General features: G+C 43.2%; 2 protein-coding genes across 4 annotated transcripts in view; both read left to right on the forward strand.

Annotated features, from left to right (window-relative positions):
* The window catches only part of GFOD2 (Gfo/Idh/MocA-like oxidoreductase domain containing 2), a 7,205-nt gene extending 3,463 nt beyond the window's left edge, over nt 1-3,742 (forward strand). For all 3 annotated transcript variants that reach the window (XM_085890079.1, XM_085890080.1, XM_085890081.1), the window contains exon 3: nt 1-3,742. This exon is cut by the window's left edge and continues 513 nt beyond it. In XM_085890079.1, coding sequence (XP_085746205.1) covers nt 1-731 — 731 coding nt within the window. In that variant the 3' untranslated portion in view covers nt 732-3,742.
* Nucleotides 3,743-4,387: 645 nt separating this feature from the next.
* The window catches only part of LOC147023976 (uncharacterized), a 41,745-nt gene continuing 29,308 nt past the window's right edge, over nt 4,388-16,824 (forward strand). Inside the window, exon 1 of the mRNA XM_085890078.1 lies at nt 4,388-4,582. Coding sequence (XP_085746204.1) covers nt 4,442-4,582 — 141 coding nt within the window. The 5' untranslated portion in view covers nt 4,388-4,441. The remainder of the gene's footprint in view (nt 4,583-16,824) is intronic.

The following is a 16,824-nucleotide window of genomic DNA, read 5'->3' on the forward strand; positions in this document are numbered from 1 at the left end:
GCAGGTTGACAGCACGAGGAGCGGACTTGTATGTACATATCAACGGACCTTCCATTTCAATCTCGCACAGAGCTCAACAAGGTGATGAAAACGAGTATGATGATGAGAACGAAGATTTTCAAAGCAAAGACAAAGAACAGGAGGGTGAACTGTACGAAGATGACGTAATTGAGGGACAGCTGAGCTTACAACAAAACATCAGTTTAAAGCTTAATTTGGAGGAAGATGCACCTGAGAGAATCACTTACAAAGACAAAGATGTGAGAAGGCAAAGGGTGAGAGTAACTGCTAAGGATGCAGAAGAGGAGAAATCCGAAGATTTTGACGGCCAATGCGGGATGTTCTTTGCCGAGCAGTATGAAAGGAGTCAGTTCAGTGTTGGCGCCCTGGGACGAACAAGCCCAGACGGAGAACGACTGATTCTTCGGGATAGTACAAAGGTTCCGTCGTTTCCCAGTTCTTCTGAAGCTGCGTCCAGTCTCATTCCGGAGCCCTATCTGCGAGGCCTCGTCCACACGGTTCACGAGCTACGTGCAGTGTTTGAAGCCGGAGTGGAACGTCGCTTCTGTGAACATTGCCCCTTGAAATCCGCCGCTACCTTTGAGGATGGGCTGTACATGCTGACCGTGGTGGAGGCAATCCAACGGTCCAGCAGACTCGGAGAGTGGGTCAATGTTGAGGTTCCTGGCAAGGAGCCAGATGATGGAGACCCTGGTGGCCGAGATGTTTAACCACCGATATCTGGCTCTGTTGGGTCCCTATCTGTGGCTTTTCTCCTTTCTTGTCTCGTTGTGGCCTACAAGATATTTGCGGTTTTATTTTTGATTGCAAATGTAAACGTCTCTCGGTTTCTCTGGCCTCCCTATAACTCGGGTAACTTGGCGTTTGGTCGGCAGCTTCTTTCGTGCTCAATTCCACACTGGATGTTATCCTCGCTCGTCGCCATTAGCTGCATCATCACCAAAGAGTCTTGGCAGGTTATTGGCACTTTACCAGCTCTCATCTCAAGCTTCCTGCACTCTTAAACCGACTCGTTTCTCAGCCTGGATTCCACGTCCCTTTTTTTCCACCAGTCAGGAGAACTTTGGGGGCCTCTGTTGTTGAGGTGCATCTTACTAAGCAAGATCTGCTTCTCTGCTAACTCCAGGCCGGTTTCCTTGCACATCATTTGGATGGCAGGCATTTTGTGCATGTTTTTTTAATTTTTTTTTTTTTTTTTTTTTTAAAGAGGAAGGAAACGTTCTCGGCCCTCCGGCCTTGCAAGTGTCATTCGACTTGGTTATGCACTGTGATTTATGTTTTGTCTTGAGGATATGGGGTTACAATGATTTGTTTCCACTGGCAGATATGAACACTGGGGGGGAGAATGACCGGGAGTAAATTGCTCTTAATTTGCTGCAGGCGGAGGAAAAGGTATATTTAGATAAAGCATATTTAAAAAAAAAAAAATCTGCCCGATCGTTACTTTGCCAATGGCATTTTGGGCTAAGGAAGGTGGTGTGTCAAGGTTTGTCTCTGAGTGGCCCTGTGGAATGTGGATGTGATGGATCGAAGGGACAGCCTGTAATTCCCGATGTGAAGCATATAATTAACGGAGCACCAGGCTGCACAGACCTGCCGGATTCCACGATTGTCATCCTGTTTGAATTCCTAGGCTTGGCCGTGGTCGCGTTCGATTGTGACCAAACGACAAGCTCCAGTCGTGATCCGATACTTCACCACCTCCTGGGGAACATTTCACATTCTTGCGTATCGTATTCACCCTTATGAGCGTATGTCTCTCTGTGACGTTCTTGACGTTGATCAGGCCATTTGTGTCGATGCTTCTACACTGGATGGAGGGATTGAACCTCAAGACCTGGATCGTAAACCGAGTCCAAGTCTGAGTCCACTGGATCCAGCATTTAGCTGGGAAACTCACAATTCTCAAGGATGCTTTGTAAGTGTTTAAATTATGTGATTGTGTTGTTTTGTGTCATTTCATCATTTGTTTCATGGTTGTTTGCAACTGAATGTATCACCACCCCCCCCCCCCCGCCCTCTTCCCCCCTTCCAAGGATTCAATATCAATCAAATTGTTTCTTCATTCATGTTTTATTGTACGAAGTATACGACTGAGAGATCTGTGATTCCAAACTTCATGTGACTGAACAGACCCTGAGATTTTCAGGTTGGTGGACCAATGAGAGATCCCCTTGCACCAGGTGGTCAGCACAGCCTTTCTCGGCAGGAAAACATGGTGCTACTCGGCAACAAGTTTTCTAAATCTATGTTCTCATTCCTTGGTCTTTGCACTGGAAATCGTGGATCAATGTTTGGTTTATTTGTTCCTCTTACTCGAGTTTACAAGTCTGACTTTATGAAGTGTTCACCTGCAATGTCCTTCGGAATGCACATTTTTCTTCGCTGTTCGACCAGAAAAGGTGGCGGTGGTGGTTGTGCATGTGGTTGGGTTTTCCTTTTTCCTCCCGATAACATCATTTACTTCACCTGTTCTTTGTCGGTGTTGATGTTGGCATGTTTGTTGGTGCCTCAGGATTACAAGCAGGTTTTTTTTTAATGTTTTTTGTTTTTTTTTTGGTGCATTGAAGATGTCATTGGTTGATGGGTAATTTGGTGCTGAGACAGCATGGTCCACGCAGAATGATCAACATGCTCCGTCTGGTCGTGTCCTGGAGGCCCTCACCAATTCATTCGGTCTCGAGGTCGAGATGCGGTTGTTCATTCGGTATCTGTCTGCTTTCAGGACAAATTTCTTCAAAGTAGGACATGTGTCTGTCATTTATTTTGTTTTATTTTTTCATTTGGACATGGGACATCTCTCCATTGGATCACATTTGCTAACGTTCACTGTTTGATCTTCGTAAGGAGATACCTGTTTGTCCTTGATGATCGGCGTCGGTACAACCACCTCAACCCCCGAACGATTGTCTTCTGTGCTTCAAGTTATATAAATAATCTCTCCACTTTTACGCATCTCTTTCACTCCATTTCTCTCTTCCTCTAAAAACACCACTTCTCTTCTTGATTGGGCATCATCTACATAATGCGTACGCAAAAGTCTAGTTTTCGATCCTACCCTCCCTGATTCAATGCCCCGCTCCTCTCCCCCATTTCTTTCCCACCCAGGATTGTAATGTCCGTTTTATTAATTGACACCAATGTCCCATTTGCCTTCCCTCCATTGTTCAAATATTTGATTACCTGTATATTTATTGAGGATTAATTTATCCCAATCAAATTGTACATTAGGTCAGGAATCCCCCCGGTCCACGCTATGGTGAGAATTTGGAGACAAATATGTTTGTGAAGTGAATGTGTAAATATGCTGATTATTGTTATTATAATTGTTATTATTAAAACTTGATTGCACTGGCTTAATAACCGAAGGATTATATTTTGTAAGTTACGACCAACTACGTATAGTACAAGCAAACGGTTGTGTGTGTGTGTGTCTGTTTGTGTGTGCGAGGAAGGAAGTGCTTTGTTTCTCGTAAGTTCAATGTCAATTCATCACAGAAAGGTTTTATTTTCAAAAATATTTGCAGAAATAAAGGATTCAGCTCGTTGCGGTGGGGTGTGCGAATAGTAGGCTTTTCGTTTGATTTGTAGTCGTTTGATATTTGGATTAAAAAATTTTTTTCCCCTCGATGCTAAAGTCCGTTTGATGGATGATTTATGATAATTTTTATTATTTTGTTGTTGGAACGAGAACAATGGCAATAAATTTCCAGGAACTATTGCTCAGCATTTGTATGCTTTGGATCAGCCTTGTGTTTGTGCACGTCGGAGTTTGATTTCCTTCCGCTCTGCCTGTGAAAGTGAAGTGTATGTTTGTGTGTAAAATCATTCTTTCCATGAGCGAAGTGATGACAAAAAGGCAACACACGTACACAGGTGGGACAAGGGCTGGGCTGAATGAACAGGAAGAGAGTGGAGGAAATGCACAGACCCGCAAGTAATAAGGTTGGTGGATGGAATGGTGGTGCACTACATGCTAGAAAAGCTGGAGGAAAGAGTAGGATTGAACAGTCCTTGGAAGGCAGTTCCACAAATGGAAGCTAAGAGGTGTGCAATCAGCTTGGATTTTGGAAGTTTAGCCAGGAGCGAGTTGCTGGACGAACATGAGCTTTCTCACTCTGATCCCGGGAAGAGGGAAATTAAAGACTACCCGCTGAGGTTGTGTCGGTCCGGTACACAGATGTATCGCGCTGAAACAAATAGGCAGTTCGACTGGTACCTGTCTCCTCCCCAAGTTACTAGTCAAACTGCTTCAACCAATCGGAGACCTAAGACGCGACAGTCACGCCTATATGTAGTCCCGCGTCTGAGTCTGGACGACAAGTGGCATGCTGATTAATATTCATGAGGCGCGTGTTTATGAAAGGCGTGTCCCAGAGATGCGCTGGTTGTTGCGCGGCTGTCACTGCGAGCAGAAAGCATGGACCCAGCGCACGCGACGCGTCCTGCCGGCACGCAGCCTCCAGGTTCTGGTCCTCGGCCGGGTCAAAGCCAGACTGGGATTGGCGTGACCGAGACGGGAATGAGCGAGGGGTCACGGTCTCCTACAACGGCTTATTCGGTAGGGGCGAAGCGTTTTGCCGCTAATTTTAACCCTGCAAGTCCAGATCGGTGATAACAAGTGAAAGTTATAAACTGTTAAGGCGTCGGAGGCCCTTATGGGGTCCGTGTCGTCCCATCGGCACTTTTCCTGTAATTTCTCATAAATATAGCAAACTAAAAACTTTCTGAACAGATTGCGGTCGATCGTGGATTGATTTAAACGTCCATGGTGGATTGTCAGATTAATTACGTTGTAGAAGAATGAAATTACATATGAGATACAATAGCGTATAATGGCTTGTATACACAAACCGTAGGCACGAGTCGCCGGATCGCACGTTACCCGCTCTGTCGATTATGTGAGATTGTGCAGTCTCCCACACGTTAAATACCATCATGATGAGATGATGAAAAAATCACATGATTTTGGGTAATATCATTTTAAAATTATCCCATGATCTAACGGCTTGGTCATGGGACAGCGTTTTGGTGGAAGTATCAGTATGACTTCATACGGTCTCACAATGACTGCCCGGTGCTTGCACAACCATGCAAGTTTCGAGATGAGCTAAAAACATTAAATATACCATTAATGACATGCACCGATGACCTGATGTAGGTTCTGGTCCTCGTTCATTTTCGATTCGGGTGTGGGATGTGGGGCAGGGGGTCGTACAAGCTGCAGAGACAGAATATTATTGTAGTAAGTAACATAAAGAGAAAATAAATCCCAGAATAAATGCATTGACAGGAAATCTATTTATTGTCCATAAGGAAAACCGTCCATGATAGGTTTTCGTTGGCAAGATAGGCAAGAAAGGCAAGAAACGTAACGGCCCACCCTTGGGTTGCCAATGGCCACACAATAGTCATGTGTTGTAGTGGCTTGTAGCATACTCCGTGGTCTTGCTAATGGTGGAGATACACAAGCAGCAAGTTCTCGGGAACAGAAACCGAAGTAATATGTATAGAAAAGAGAAAGAGAGCCGACTATGCGGCGTAATTTGAGCAGGTCGCGTTTTGAGGTCACATTGGTCGAGTTGACAAGTCGAATAACTTTGGATTCAATTCTGTCCAGTAAGTACGTGGAGCTGGAACCTCTGCAGATGTGAGAGCAGTACTCCATACAAGGACAAATCAATCATTTATATAGTTGGAGCAACTGTTCAGAGGAGAAGAATCTTCGACATCAGAACAGGACTCCTAATTTCTTCGAGGCAGACTTATCTATTTGCGTAATGTGTGGATTTCAGGATATATTTGAAGTTAGAGTATTACCTAGTAGGTTTATTGTGTCACATGGTGTAATTGTAGAGCAATCAAAGGCGATTGGCGAGTAGAGAGAGAGAGAGATAGAGATATATGGAGATGGGAAGAAATTAAGTTTTTGAAACATTAAACTTAACTTGATTACATTTGCCCCACTGGGAGATCTTTTCCAAATCCGAATTTTAAAGAGGTGGCTGTGATGAAACGAGATGTAGATCGAGTGAGAGAAGATGAGGCAGATGGGAAAGACATGGAGGAATGTAATGTTGAGTCATGAGGAAATAGGAGTTGAGAAGAAATTCAAAGACTTTGGAAAGAATAGAAGTCAGAGTAATAGGACGGTAGTTATGAGAGTTTGAGCGATCACTCTTCTTTAATATTGGCTGTACTAATAGTGCATGAGCTGGAGGGCCATTACTGACCAATTGGTACCATCTTGAGGGACCAAGGTTTGTTATGATTTTCTGTTAGGTTTATGTATCTGGAACACAAAAATGCATGATTGACATCTGAGTAGAGTAGCTCAAGCATTTTACACAGCTTTATGTGCAGCGATGGTATATCCACAAAATGCGCTAATTTTATCACGTCAATGATTTGGTGGTGTCATTACTCAAATGTAATGCACTTTATTTGAAAGGGAATTTTAATCGCATCCATAATCACAAATCATGCGTTTTACTTCCAAACTGCAAAATTAAAGGGATACTCAGTTTTATTAATTAATCTGACATCGTTTCAAAGATGCTCCATGTTCAATTCAATAGCAGAAGATAACGTATATGTTGTGATGTTCTTGAACAATTTTGAACAGAATGTGCCACAGAGTTATCTTTCATCCCACAGTGTTGAATAAAGAAAATAGCTATTCGACATAATCATCAAACAGAAACAGACAATGACATAATTTGAGAGATATGCATTATGGAGTATCAATTGTCAACGTCACTGTCGTCATCGTCCTCATGATCAACGGTGCCGTCCGACTGTTCATCTTGGACCTTCATGTTCGCACACTCCTGGAGAACAAAAGCAGCTGTGCAGCTTAGACCGTTGACCATGCATGAGCATGATGGCAGCCTACACTCCCGTTTACACTTGCAGGATAAAAATTCCAGAACAACATCAGGAGCTGGGGCACCAGACATCCACTCAATGGCAAGTCTACCATCGTCATCCAACACCCAAACATTACAGTCAAGTGGACTGGGTACACGTGGAGTTACTTCAAGACTGTGGTGCCAAATGGCTGTTTGGTAACATGCTCTGGTGGCATGAATCTTCAAACAATCTTGACGAGGAGGGAGTTGTCCTGACTAGATATCACCATTCTTAGCACGGAACAACTGAAACCGCATCTCATTAACTTCTGTGATTTCAGTTTGAGACGCGTACAGCTTGCAAGTGAATTCCTCAAGCACATGGAAGAGATCATCCTGCAGTGTCCAGTCTTTCCCTAAGTCACTGAAAGCTGTCTGAAACCTTGGATTGTTGATGAGGAGTTTGAGTCCATTCACCTTTCCACGGCCACTGAAAGCGCTTACTGTGTCGCAGCCTGTGTGGGAATGCAATCCCAATAAAGCTTTACAGATGTTTCTGCCGAGAGCACTAGCAACTTTTGTTATGTCAACATCAGTCTGGTGCGGGTTGATGATCCACATCGGATGAACAGATTACAGTCTATGTCATCATGAAAAGCCAGACATAGCATCATGACGTCTGTGTCTTCTGAAGCTACTATCACAGAATGGAAACTTGACGATGCATGCTTACAGTGTAGTAGCAAGCGTGTGTCTGCTTCCTCGTGAGATGAACGGAGCTCGTCAACTTCAACTACAGCCTCACGGGTGATCTTAGTGCGGATATCCTCACATGTGACATAAATGACCTTGTATTTAAGTCTTATTCTGTCGGGCTCTGTTCCCCATTGCTCTGTGACGAATTTTATCAGCTTTGTCTTGCTGATGTCGCAAGACAGAAGACGCCTCCATTGGTGTATTCGGTAACCCAGTGCTATGTTTGTGAAGCGGATACCTCCATCAGTCGACCTCAGGGACCTTTCTGCATCTTTTATAGATATCTGTTTGTAGACGTCGAATACTACATCAACCCTGTTGCTACTTGCTGATGTATTCAGCACAGCTGAAAGAAGCGTGTCAGCCACTTCATCAAAAGTGAGATTCTCCCCTTTCAGCCTCTGTACAATACTCGTGCCATCAATGATACACGCTGAGGGGTGTTGGACGTTTTCCGCAGCAGACACCTTACTTTCAAGCTTTCTGGCAAGGGCTAATTTGTTGGTTTTCTTCATAGTACCATCACAGTTGGCCAAGGACGAAGGAAGGGGGCCTCGGGGGTGTTTCAGTACATCATTCATGTTCAACTTTCTGCTGGAAGCTGCGAGTATCATCTGTCCAAACAGTTTATTGTCACTTTTGAGGACTTGTTCCTTGTTGGGTAGTTTTCTGCTGACCCTTTTGTGGGGCATTATCAAATGTCTTCAACTGCATCTTTGGCAATCTGTCAAAGAATGGTTTTGCTCATCCTTCAATACGCTGCATTTGATAATAATCTGTATATGATGCATCCCCTTTCTTGTGTGCAGTCAAAAGATCATTGGCAACTTCTGGGGACACACTCGCACCAGTTGAGATGCTTATCAGCTCTGAAGGATTTTGACTGAATGGGTTTGTCCAGGTGTCGTCCATCAGATAAACCAAACTGTCAACATCAGTCTCATCCTTGCGCATTCTTGAAGATGACAAATCTGTGTGAACCATTCTTTTGCTGCAGCTATCATCTATCATCAGCCTCATTTGTTTAAGACAGGTACTTCTATATTCTACTGTGACATCATACCTGCTAACAGCAGCAGGCTTCAAGCTGAATCCATCCCTTTGTGCCTCCGGCTGTCTGTGTGTCCTTGTTGACTTTCTTCAATGGTTTGGTCAACAGGAAGTCTACCAAATGTATTGGTTGCACCCAATTGTAGTGAGAAACCTCCTAGCATGGGCTGATGAACCTCTGGGTGCATCTCGGAGAGCCTGGTCATTTGGCAGTAATAGACTGGTAGACACTTGGCATAGTTCAGCCTGTCATATGCAAAGCACCAAGGAATGATACTTCGGATAGCACCCAAATGTAGAATCCAGTTTCCTTCCCTCGATGCTCGGATAAAGGCCAGGTGTTATGGCCGAAGAGTCGATGCACAAAAGCGCTCTTTACACAAGGGGTTTTAACATGAAAAACGCTAAAACTTGTCCAATAATTGTCAGAGAAAGCTGCCAAACGTCCTGAAATAATATTAAGATATCACTCGATATAAAAGAAATAACATTGGCTATATCCATGTTCTAGAATGTTATGATTTATGAACAAGTAAACTTTTAATGACCGTTTTTGCTCTCAAATTTGCCTTGCGTGATTATTTAGCGAAGCATGTTGTAGCCTATAAAATGCTTATCATTTAACCGATAGTCACATGTTATCTACCAATGGATAGGAAATTAAGTCCACTTTCTAATGGTATATGGGAATACGCCATATGATGTGGAAGAATAAGGATACGTGGCACAAACTGACCACACACCCTTGAATCTTGTCCGCAAAAGCGCCATCCGAACGATTAATGGTCTAAAACAGAAAATTAGAGATAATTAAGTTGAGCTACTCTACTGAAAGGTCCATCACATGCTGTTTTGTTATCTACATTTGTGTCTTCAGTCAGTCATATCACTTTTTTTTCTGGTCCCTCAAGATGGTACCAATTTCAATCTCAGCTCATGCACTATAAGGCATGTTTCCAGGTAAGAGGAAAAGTTTGGGTTTTTAAACCAAAACGAAACGATCGAGGAAGCACCGATGCAACGTCCGAAGCGCGTTGCTTCAAGCCACGAGGAGGAATGCCATCTCGTCCGTACGCCTTGCTTGTGCACAGAGAGAGGAGTATCCGATATGCCACATCCCTTGCACGAATGGCCACAGAGCAGGAATTATTGAACCAAGAATTGGTAGGATAGATAGACTTGAAAGAGAAGGGGATGTAAGCCTCCATTCCTGCAACAATAACTTCATCTATACTTTTAGGAGAGATAGTCATCGCCCGAGGAGAGGCAGTCGTCTTCCCAGGGAAAGTCAGAAAAGTTTTTCGTAAACCAGTGCAGTCAGCGTTATTGAAATGCCAATACTGGCGTTTAGTCGGAGTGGTCGGAGGAAGAGTGGTGGTAAGTAAAGTGATGTTCATAAGATTGTGGTCAGAAGAACCAATTGGAGGTGAAATTGTGTGGTTATAACGGAATGGAGGATTGGAGGTGAAGCACAAATCCAAAGTTTTGGAAGATAGTATATGCTGATGTGTTGTCATTCGGGGAATCGTCAAAATTTTGGGTTAATTTTTGCCAACCTAATTTTTTCGTGACTGGACCATAAATTTATCAAAAATTCAGGTTGGCATTTTTTGGCCGCCATCTTCGATTACTGGCCGCCATCTTGAAATTTGCTATATAAAAACACATTATTGCCCATATCTCGACCAATAATAGTTGGATTTTGATGATGTTGATTTCTAAATATGTATAATTACACATTGGCCACATTGAACTACAACTACGTTACCTTAACCATGATGTTGAGTCACCAATTCAAAAATTATATCACTTTTAGTCTGTTGTAAGGGTTGAATTAGCAATTTTTCCTTATATGAAGAAATTTAAAGTGCGAAAACAGTTATTCATCTGAATCAGTTTCTTGATCTGACATGCAGTCCTGTTGGGTATTCATACAGCTCTCTGGATTGGCTTCACACTTGCACAATTCTGTGCACTCTAAATTGTTTTACTTGCAAGAACAACGAGCATTACACAAACTTTTGCTGCAACCACACCTCACCAATTCTGTAACTGATTCAGGGGCTGGAGGCATTTTGGACAGAATTGGTTTCAGTTCACTGGTAGATTCTCGATACCATCCAAGCTTTGTTGGGTCAAGACGACAGGGCTTTGGAACAAGTACTTCCTGCCACACATGGCACTGTAGATGAGCTCGGCGAATGTGTTCCACCATGTTCTTCCATGTTATTCTTCACTGCGTAAGCTATCTGTAAAACACGCTGAAGTGTGTGCTGGTACGAAACTCCTGCACCAGCATGGGATACAGCATCAATAATCTTCTTACTCTGCGTGGCATGATAGCAATACAGGGACATGCCCAATGTCAGAGGAGTTTCAGTGCCACTGCGAAACACAGGAATCTGATTTGGGTTTGTATGTAACCTGTCTGTTTGATCTGTATGCTTGCATCATCTGCTGTGATATGTTACTGCATGAATGTCTGATACTTTCAGACCGTACATTTGACTGGGCCGTGCTCTGTCCTTGAATTATCCAACCCAACAATATACTTAACTCTTCAGGAACAATAGTTTCACCAACCAAGGAACCTTTAAATTTCAAGCTATTATTCTGTTCTATTGTTCTCCGTATGATTTTTGCAGTAGTAAACATTGCTTGTACATCTTGTCTATCAGTTTTGTTTGCAGCATTATCTACAGCAGCCTTACGGGCCTTACTTGAGTGAATTAGTGATGGTTTAGTGCGGTCACATGGGCGTGTGAATTCCACATCATCGATATTCTTTTCAATAATTTCCTTCAATGCAGCACAAGTGGTAGTTCTGTGTAATCCATACATCATCATCGTATTGTCATAATCTTGTTGTACTTTATCAATGCCTATATATTCACCAGAGCTGAGTTTATCTGCAAGGCAACTGTAAAACTCAATTTCTGCAGCCAAGAAATTTACAGAATCATCTGAATCCTTTTGGTCTTTTTCTGCAACTGGTTGCTTGACCGGGTTGTATTTTTTCCACTGATTTGCCAGGCAGGTATTATGATACATCAAATCTCTAGAAAGTGGGTCCTTTTGAATTTATCAGTTCACTGTAGTTCACCTTCCACTCGTCATTGTTGCATTTTTGCACAATCACTGCCATTTTTTCACCAACATTTTGACTTTGACATCTGTGAAGAATATCTGTATTTTTACCCTGACAAAAGAAGCACTCAGCTTTATTGAACTTCCTTATTTGGGAACGTGTGCATCGTACTGGTGCAGAAGAAGATTGTGTAGAGCTACAGGATCTAGGGCGACCTCTCTTTCGCTTTAGCTGGGTAGAGTCCTGTGTAGCGAGGGCTGTTTCATACCGCCTGCTAGATCTCCCAATGTCTGTGACGTTAGTAGTTTCTGCATAGCATGGAGCATGCCACTTTGCATGTTGGTCCTTTAGCTGTTCTGCAGTTGTACCACCCAGACGGTTATGAATTTCAGTTCACCTAAATCAGCCCTACGACGGACAGAATGCAGAAATTTTTCATATGATGAATATTTTGGGTGTTGTCTCAACAAATCACTGCTATATTTTTGACATTTAATACACAGTTTATAGTTTGTATTGGTGCGTGGTCTTTTTGTAGGTGGCTCTCCCATCTTTCTTCAGGTTGTTGTAGCTATATTCTGAAAAAAAGCAGAAACAAATATTTAATAAATATTAAACATGTGATAATAGGTATTTATGGGAAAATAGTCAAATTAGGTCATGATAACAGCTATGAAATATCAAAAAAAAACATAATAAAAATTTCATTATTTTGGCTGCTGCTATAAGCTAAAAAATGGCTTTATTGACAATTTCCTTGTCTAGTTTTATATTTGGACCTTTATAAAGTATCACAAATGATTGCCGGCCCTCTAAAACATACATTTAGACACTAATATCATGTAAATACCTCTATCAGAGGTAAAGATATGGTCGGAAATGTGTTTTTACCCGAGCAAATTTCAAGATGGCTGCCAATAATCCAAGATGGCGGCCAAAAAATGCCAACCAGAATTTTTGATAAATTTATGGTCCATAGTCACTAAAAAATTAGGTTGGCAAAAATTATCCCAAAATTTTCACGATATTACACAACAGCATGTACTAAGAGCGGTCATGATGATCTCGAAAATGGGTTGGGTCGTTGATAATTTGTTCCAAATCATTGAGAATGGAGAAGGTAAGAGCTTCAACTTCTCCATCATCCGTGTGCAAAGATTTCAACCACTCCCTGTGGTGTACATTGAAGTCTCCTAAATAGAGGAATTCTGCTTCAGGGTGTGAGGATGTCATGGTCTCATGGCAGGAATGAAGATGCATAGTTCTGTTCTTGCGTATGGCAGCTTGGCTGCTGAGTAGCGAGCATTTCTTGGAAGAGTGGTTGTGCCGCTCATACTATGCCCCTCTACCAGTACATTGGTACTCGATTCACCGACCTAAGAAGGATGACAGGTTGAGTCAACCCCACTTGCTGTTAATTCAGTAAACAACGGGGCTCAAACTCAGGACCCTAAGATCCTAAGCCAGTCACCCGAACCACTAAGCCAACATCAGGCTTAAGATTTTGTCGAATTTGTCGACGAAGCCGACTAACCACTACGCCAACAAACAAAGTTTGTCGAGTTTGGAGAGCAGTAAGTGCAACAGAAAAATAATGATGGTCAGGAGACAAATGTTAAGCCAGATGACATTTGGAGATTCAAGGTCCACAAGGCATACAGCAGGCATGTTCATGGTGGAGTGGACACAGACTCCTCCTTTGAAGCGGAAGCGCGAGTGAAGGTTGTAACTCAAAATGTTCAAGGGATTAACGAGAACATCATGTGACAATTGGGTATCTGAGAGAAACAAGATATTAGGAGAGGTTAGACGATGTTCAACAGACGACGGATTCAAAGAAAGACCAAGAATGTTGGTGAAATTAATTGAAAAAGAGTGACGTTGATTCAAAAGGCAAGGGTGTAAGGAGGGACCGATACTACTACTCCTTCTCATTGACAGCAGAGACAGGAAGGTAGATTTAATGCTCTCGTTGAGTAAGAGTCTCATGCACTTAACGCTCACATTGAGTAACTCCAATTAGCCTGAGGGTCTTGGACTCCACCTTCCAGGGGTCCATGGTGAGATAGGGTGGCACCACGAGCCCACTGTTTTGTTTCTACAGTTACCTGTAGTGCAATGCAGTCCATTCTCATTTTGACTGCACACACTCACTCCAATGAACTACCATAACGGGAGCCATTTCAGTAGGCAGTCAATCTTGGATGCTTATAGGAAGATTCCGGAGCTCTAATCTAATTATTGGATGAGCGAATGGAGGAAACACTACAATGACTTGATGGCCAGTGAGGTGGAGGTCCTGTTTGTTCTCCTGAAGTCCTCATGTGTGCTGTTGCTCGTTTACATCCATAATTAAAGATCGCATTCGCCCCACTTATCCTATGATGGCGATGATGGAAGATATGAGTAGGACCAAAACACTAATTATAGCGTTTGTACTCCAGGAATTCCTCTGTACTCCAGCGATGTGCCTCACCCTATCGTATGACATCTCGGGTGCCCGTTTGATGGTCCTGTAGTTCGCACTGATCCATGCTGCCCATAACCTGATTGTTACCTCCGCCACCGACGGTTAAGGAGGTTGTGTTTTCACCCCTCTCTGTCTTCGTTTGTTTGTTTTTGTGCACGATATCTCAAAAAGTTGAAGACGGATCCGGATGAAATTTGGTGGGCAGGTTGGGTGTGTGACTAGGACGAATTGATTAGATTTTTGTGAAGATCCGGATCCGGATACGAGAAATATTTAATTTCTCAAAGTGATTCTTCACCATTGAGAGAGAGGGCCAACAACGATATATAGCCTGATATTTCAAAAATGTATTGGGCCCGATATGTTCTAGTGGATCAGGCATTACATGGCGGAGGTCTGCGCTCCACCGAGTGCCATTTTGGTTCATGCTGTGATACGATAAACTCGTGGATCGGAAGTTATGAGTTGGACATTGGCAGCCTTAAGAACCCATGGTTGTCAACAGAGGCTTTCTCACTTGACTCAACAAAGCAAAAGGCTTATTTATAGCACATTTCCCAAAGCACATATAAGAAATAAGCCACTGTAGTCGGTATTACATCGACAGAGACATGGACAATGTAGTGATATGTGAACTATGGCAGGACTTTGAAGACCTGTTTTTTCATCTTAAGATGTATGATGATTGACGACTAATTGCAACCAATGACGACCTGGACAACCAACCAATTCCCTGTCCTGTGCAAGTGAGGGTCATAGTGAATTGTTCCTCCACATCATGGAAATGTAATGATCATTATGGAACGTTTCAGTGTTTGGATCTCAAACTGAATCATTCCACGCATATCTCGAGCCGTTCCATCATCGGAGATATTTCAGGATGTCGTGTTGTTGTTGATGTGAGACGGTTACGTTTCATAGTCAAGGATGCAAAAAGGAAAGGTTTTATAACACTCACGGAACAAAGTGTGATTATTTTTTTTTTTTGAGTGGAACGTTCGGTAAATTGTTCTTTGTGAACCCCCAGATATGTTCCCTCTACTTCTCATGTCTCTCGGCTGTTATCTGGCAGGCTTTGTGCCCCCCACTCATGTACTCACTCATACAGAGGCCTGTTTGTAGTGCTTAGTTATCTCCATCTGTATGCTTGCTAATTACCACTTCCTTTGGCTGGTAGTACAGGAAGACAGCCGGCTGCTTATGATGTCATTACCTCCCCCTCCCTCCCTCCGTCCAAATATAAAATAATCACTGGATCTTAAAACCACGACTACCCCCTTTATAATTTTCCAGTGGGAAACGCACTGCAAAGCAATTACTCAGGTGCAACTCCAATCAGCCTCAGGGTCTTGGACTACGTGCAGACATCTATATATTAAAAGACAGAGTGTGTGTGTTTGTGTGTCAGTCGATGTGTCTCCGCCATAGCTCCAAAACCATGAAACCGAGCGGCCTGAAACTTTGTATGCACCAGAAGGGAACTCCCAAGGGAGTGCGTGAACGAAAACTAGGTGTTTGGGTCAATTAAAACACCCCTTTTGAAGATAATTACTGGCCCTATTTAATTATATCCTTTATCGGGGTGGGGTGGCAGGAGGGAAGGGATCGGGTGGGAGTCTAAAGGAAAGGGGGGTGGGAGGAGACAGGGGAGGGGTATGAGATGGAAGAGGAAGAGGTGAGGGGAATGGAGGGAGGAGGGACCTGCCATTACTCAGCAACAGCAGGTACCTTTGCTTTCGCCCCACCTTCCTCTCGCTCCCCCTCCCTCCTCTCTTTGCTCCCGCTCTCCCTCCTCACTCTCCCCTCCACCCTCTCTCTCCCTCTCTCTCTCTGTCTCTCTCTCCTTCCCACCCCTCTCTCCCTCCCCCCTCTTTTAGTATTCCCATCAGCAAAGTGACAGGCGGAATGTGCTAGTCTGTACTAATAAATGTCAATGTGTCAGTGTGTCTCCTCCATAACTCCAAAACCATGAAACCTATCAACCTGAAACTTTGCATGATGACTAAGAGAACTCCAACAAAGTGCAAGAGTGAAAGTTGGGTGTTTGAGTTCATTAAAACACCCCCTTTTTAAAGATAATTAACAGCATTATTAAATTATATCCTTTATCGGTTGACCTCGGCCACTTCACTCTTTGGGGTCTTGAGGCATATCCTGCATTACCGCGCTGGGGTATGAAGTCGCCATGTTTTTTTTCGCCTACTCAACCATCCCTTTACTTGGAACAGGCCGCAACGATTTCTTAATAACGTTTTTTTTTCCACTTTCCTCACTCATATTATTGAATGCCTATAAATCGCTGGATACATTGCAATGTTTATCAACGCCTGGAGAAGCCAGCGTTCGTGGCTTTATTTCATTTCCACACATGCCTTAACCTCGAGAATCTCTTAAACTAAGCTGAATTGAAGCTTGGTGTTGGCTTCGTGTTTAGGTTAGCTGGCTTGGGATGTTACGGTCCTGAGTTCAAGCCATGTTAGCCACTGAATTAACACCAGGTGGGGTTGACTCAGCCTGTCATCCTTCCAACGTCAGCAAAATGAGTACCAGTATACTGGTCTATTGGTTGTATCAGCACTGTTCCATAC

This window comes from Eptatretus burgeri, chromosome 7 (assembly GCF_056783735.1).
Source record: "Eptatretus burgeri isolate ZD-2024b chromosome 7, Ebu_testis_v1, whole genome shotgun sequence".
Lineage (NCBI taxonomy): Eukaryota > Metazoa > Chordata > Myxini > Myxiniformes > Myxinidae > Eptatretus > Eptatretus burgeri.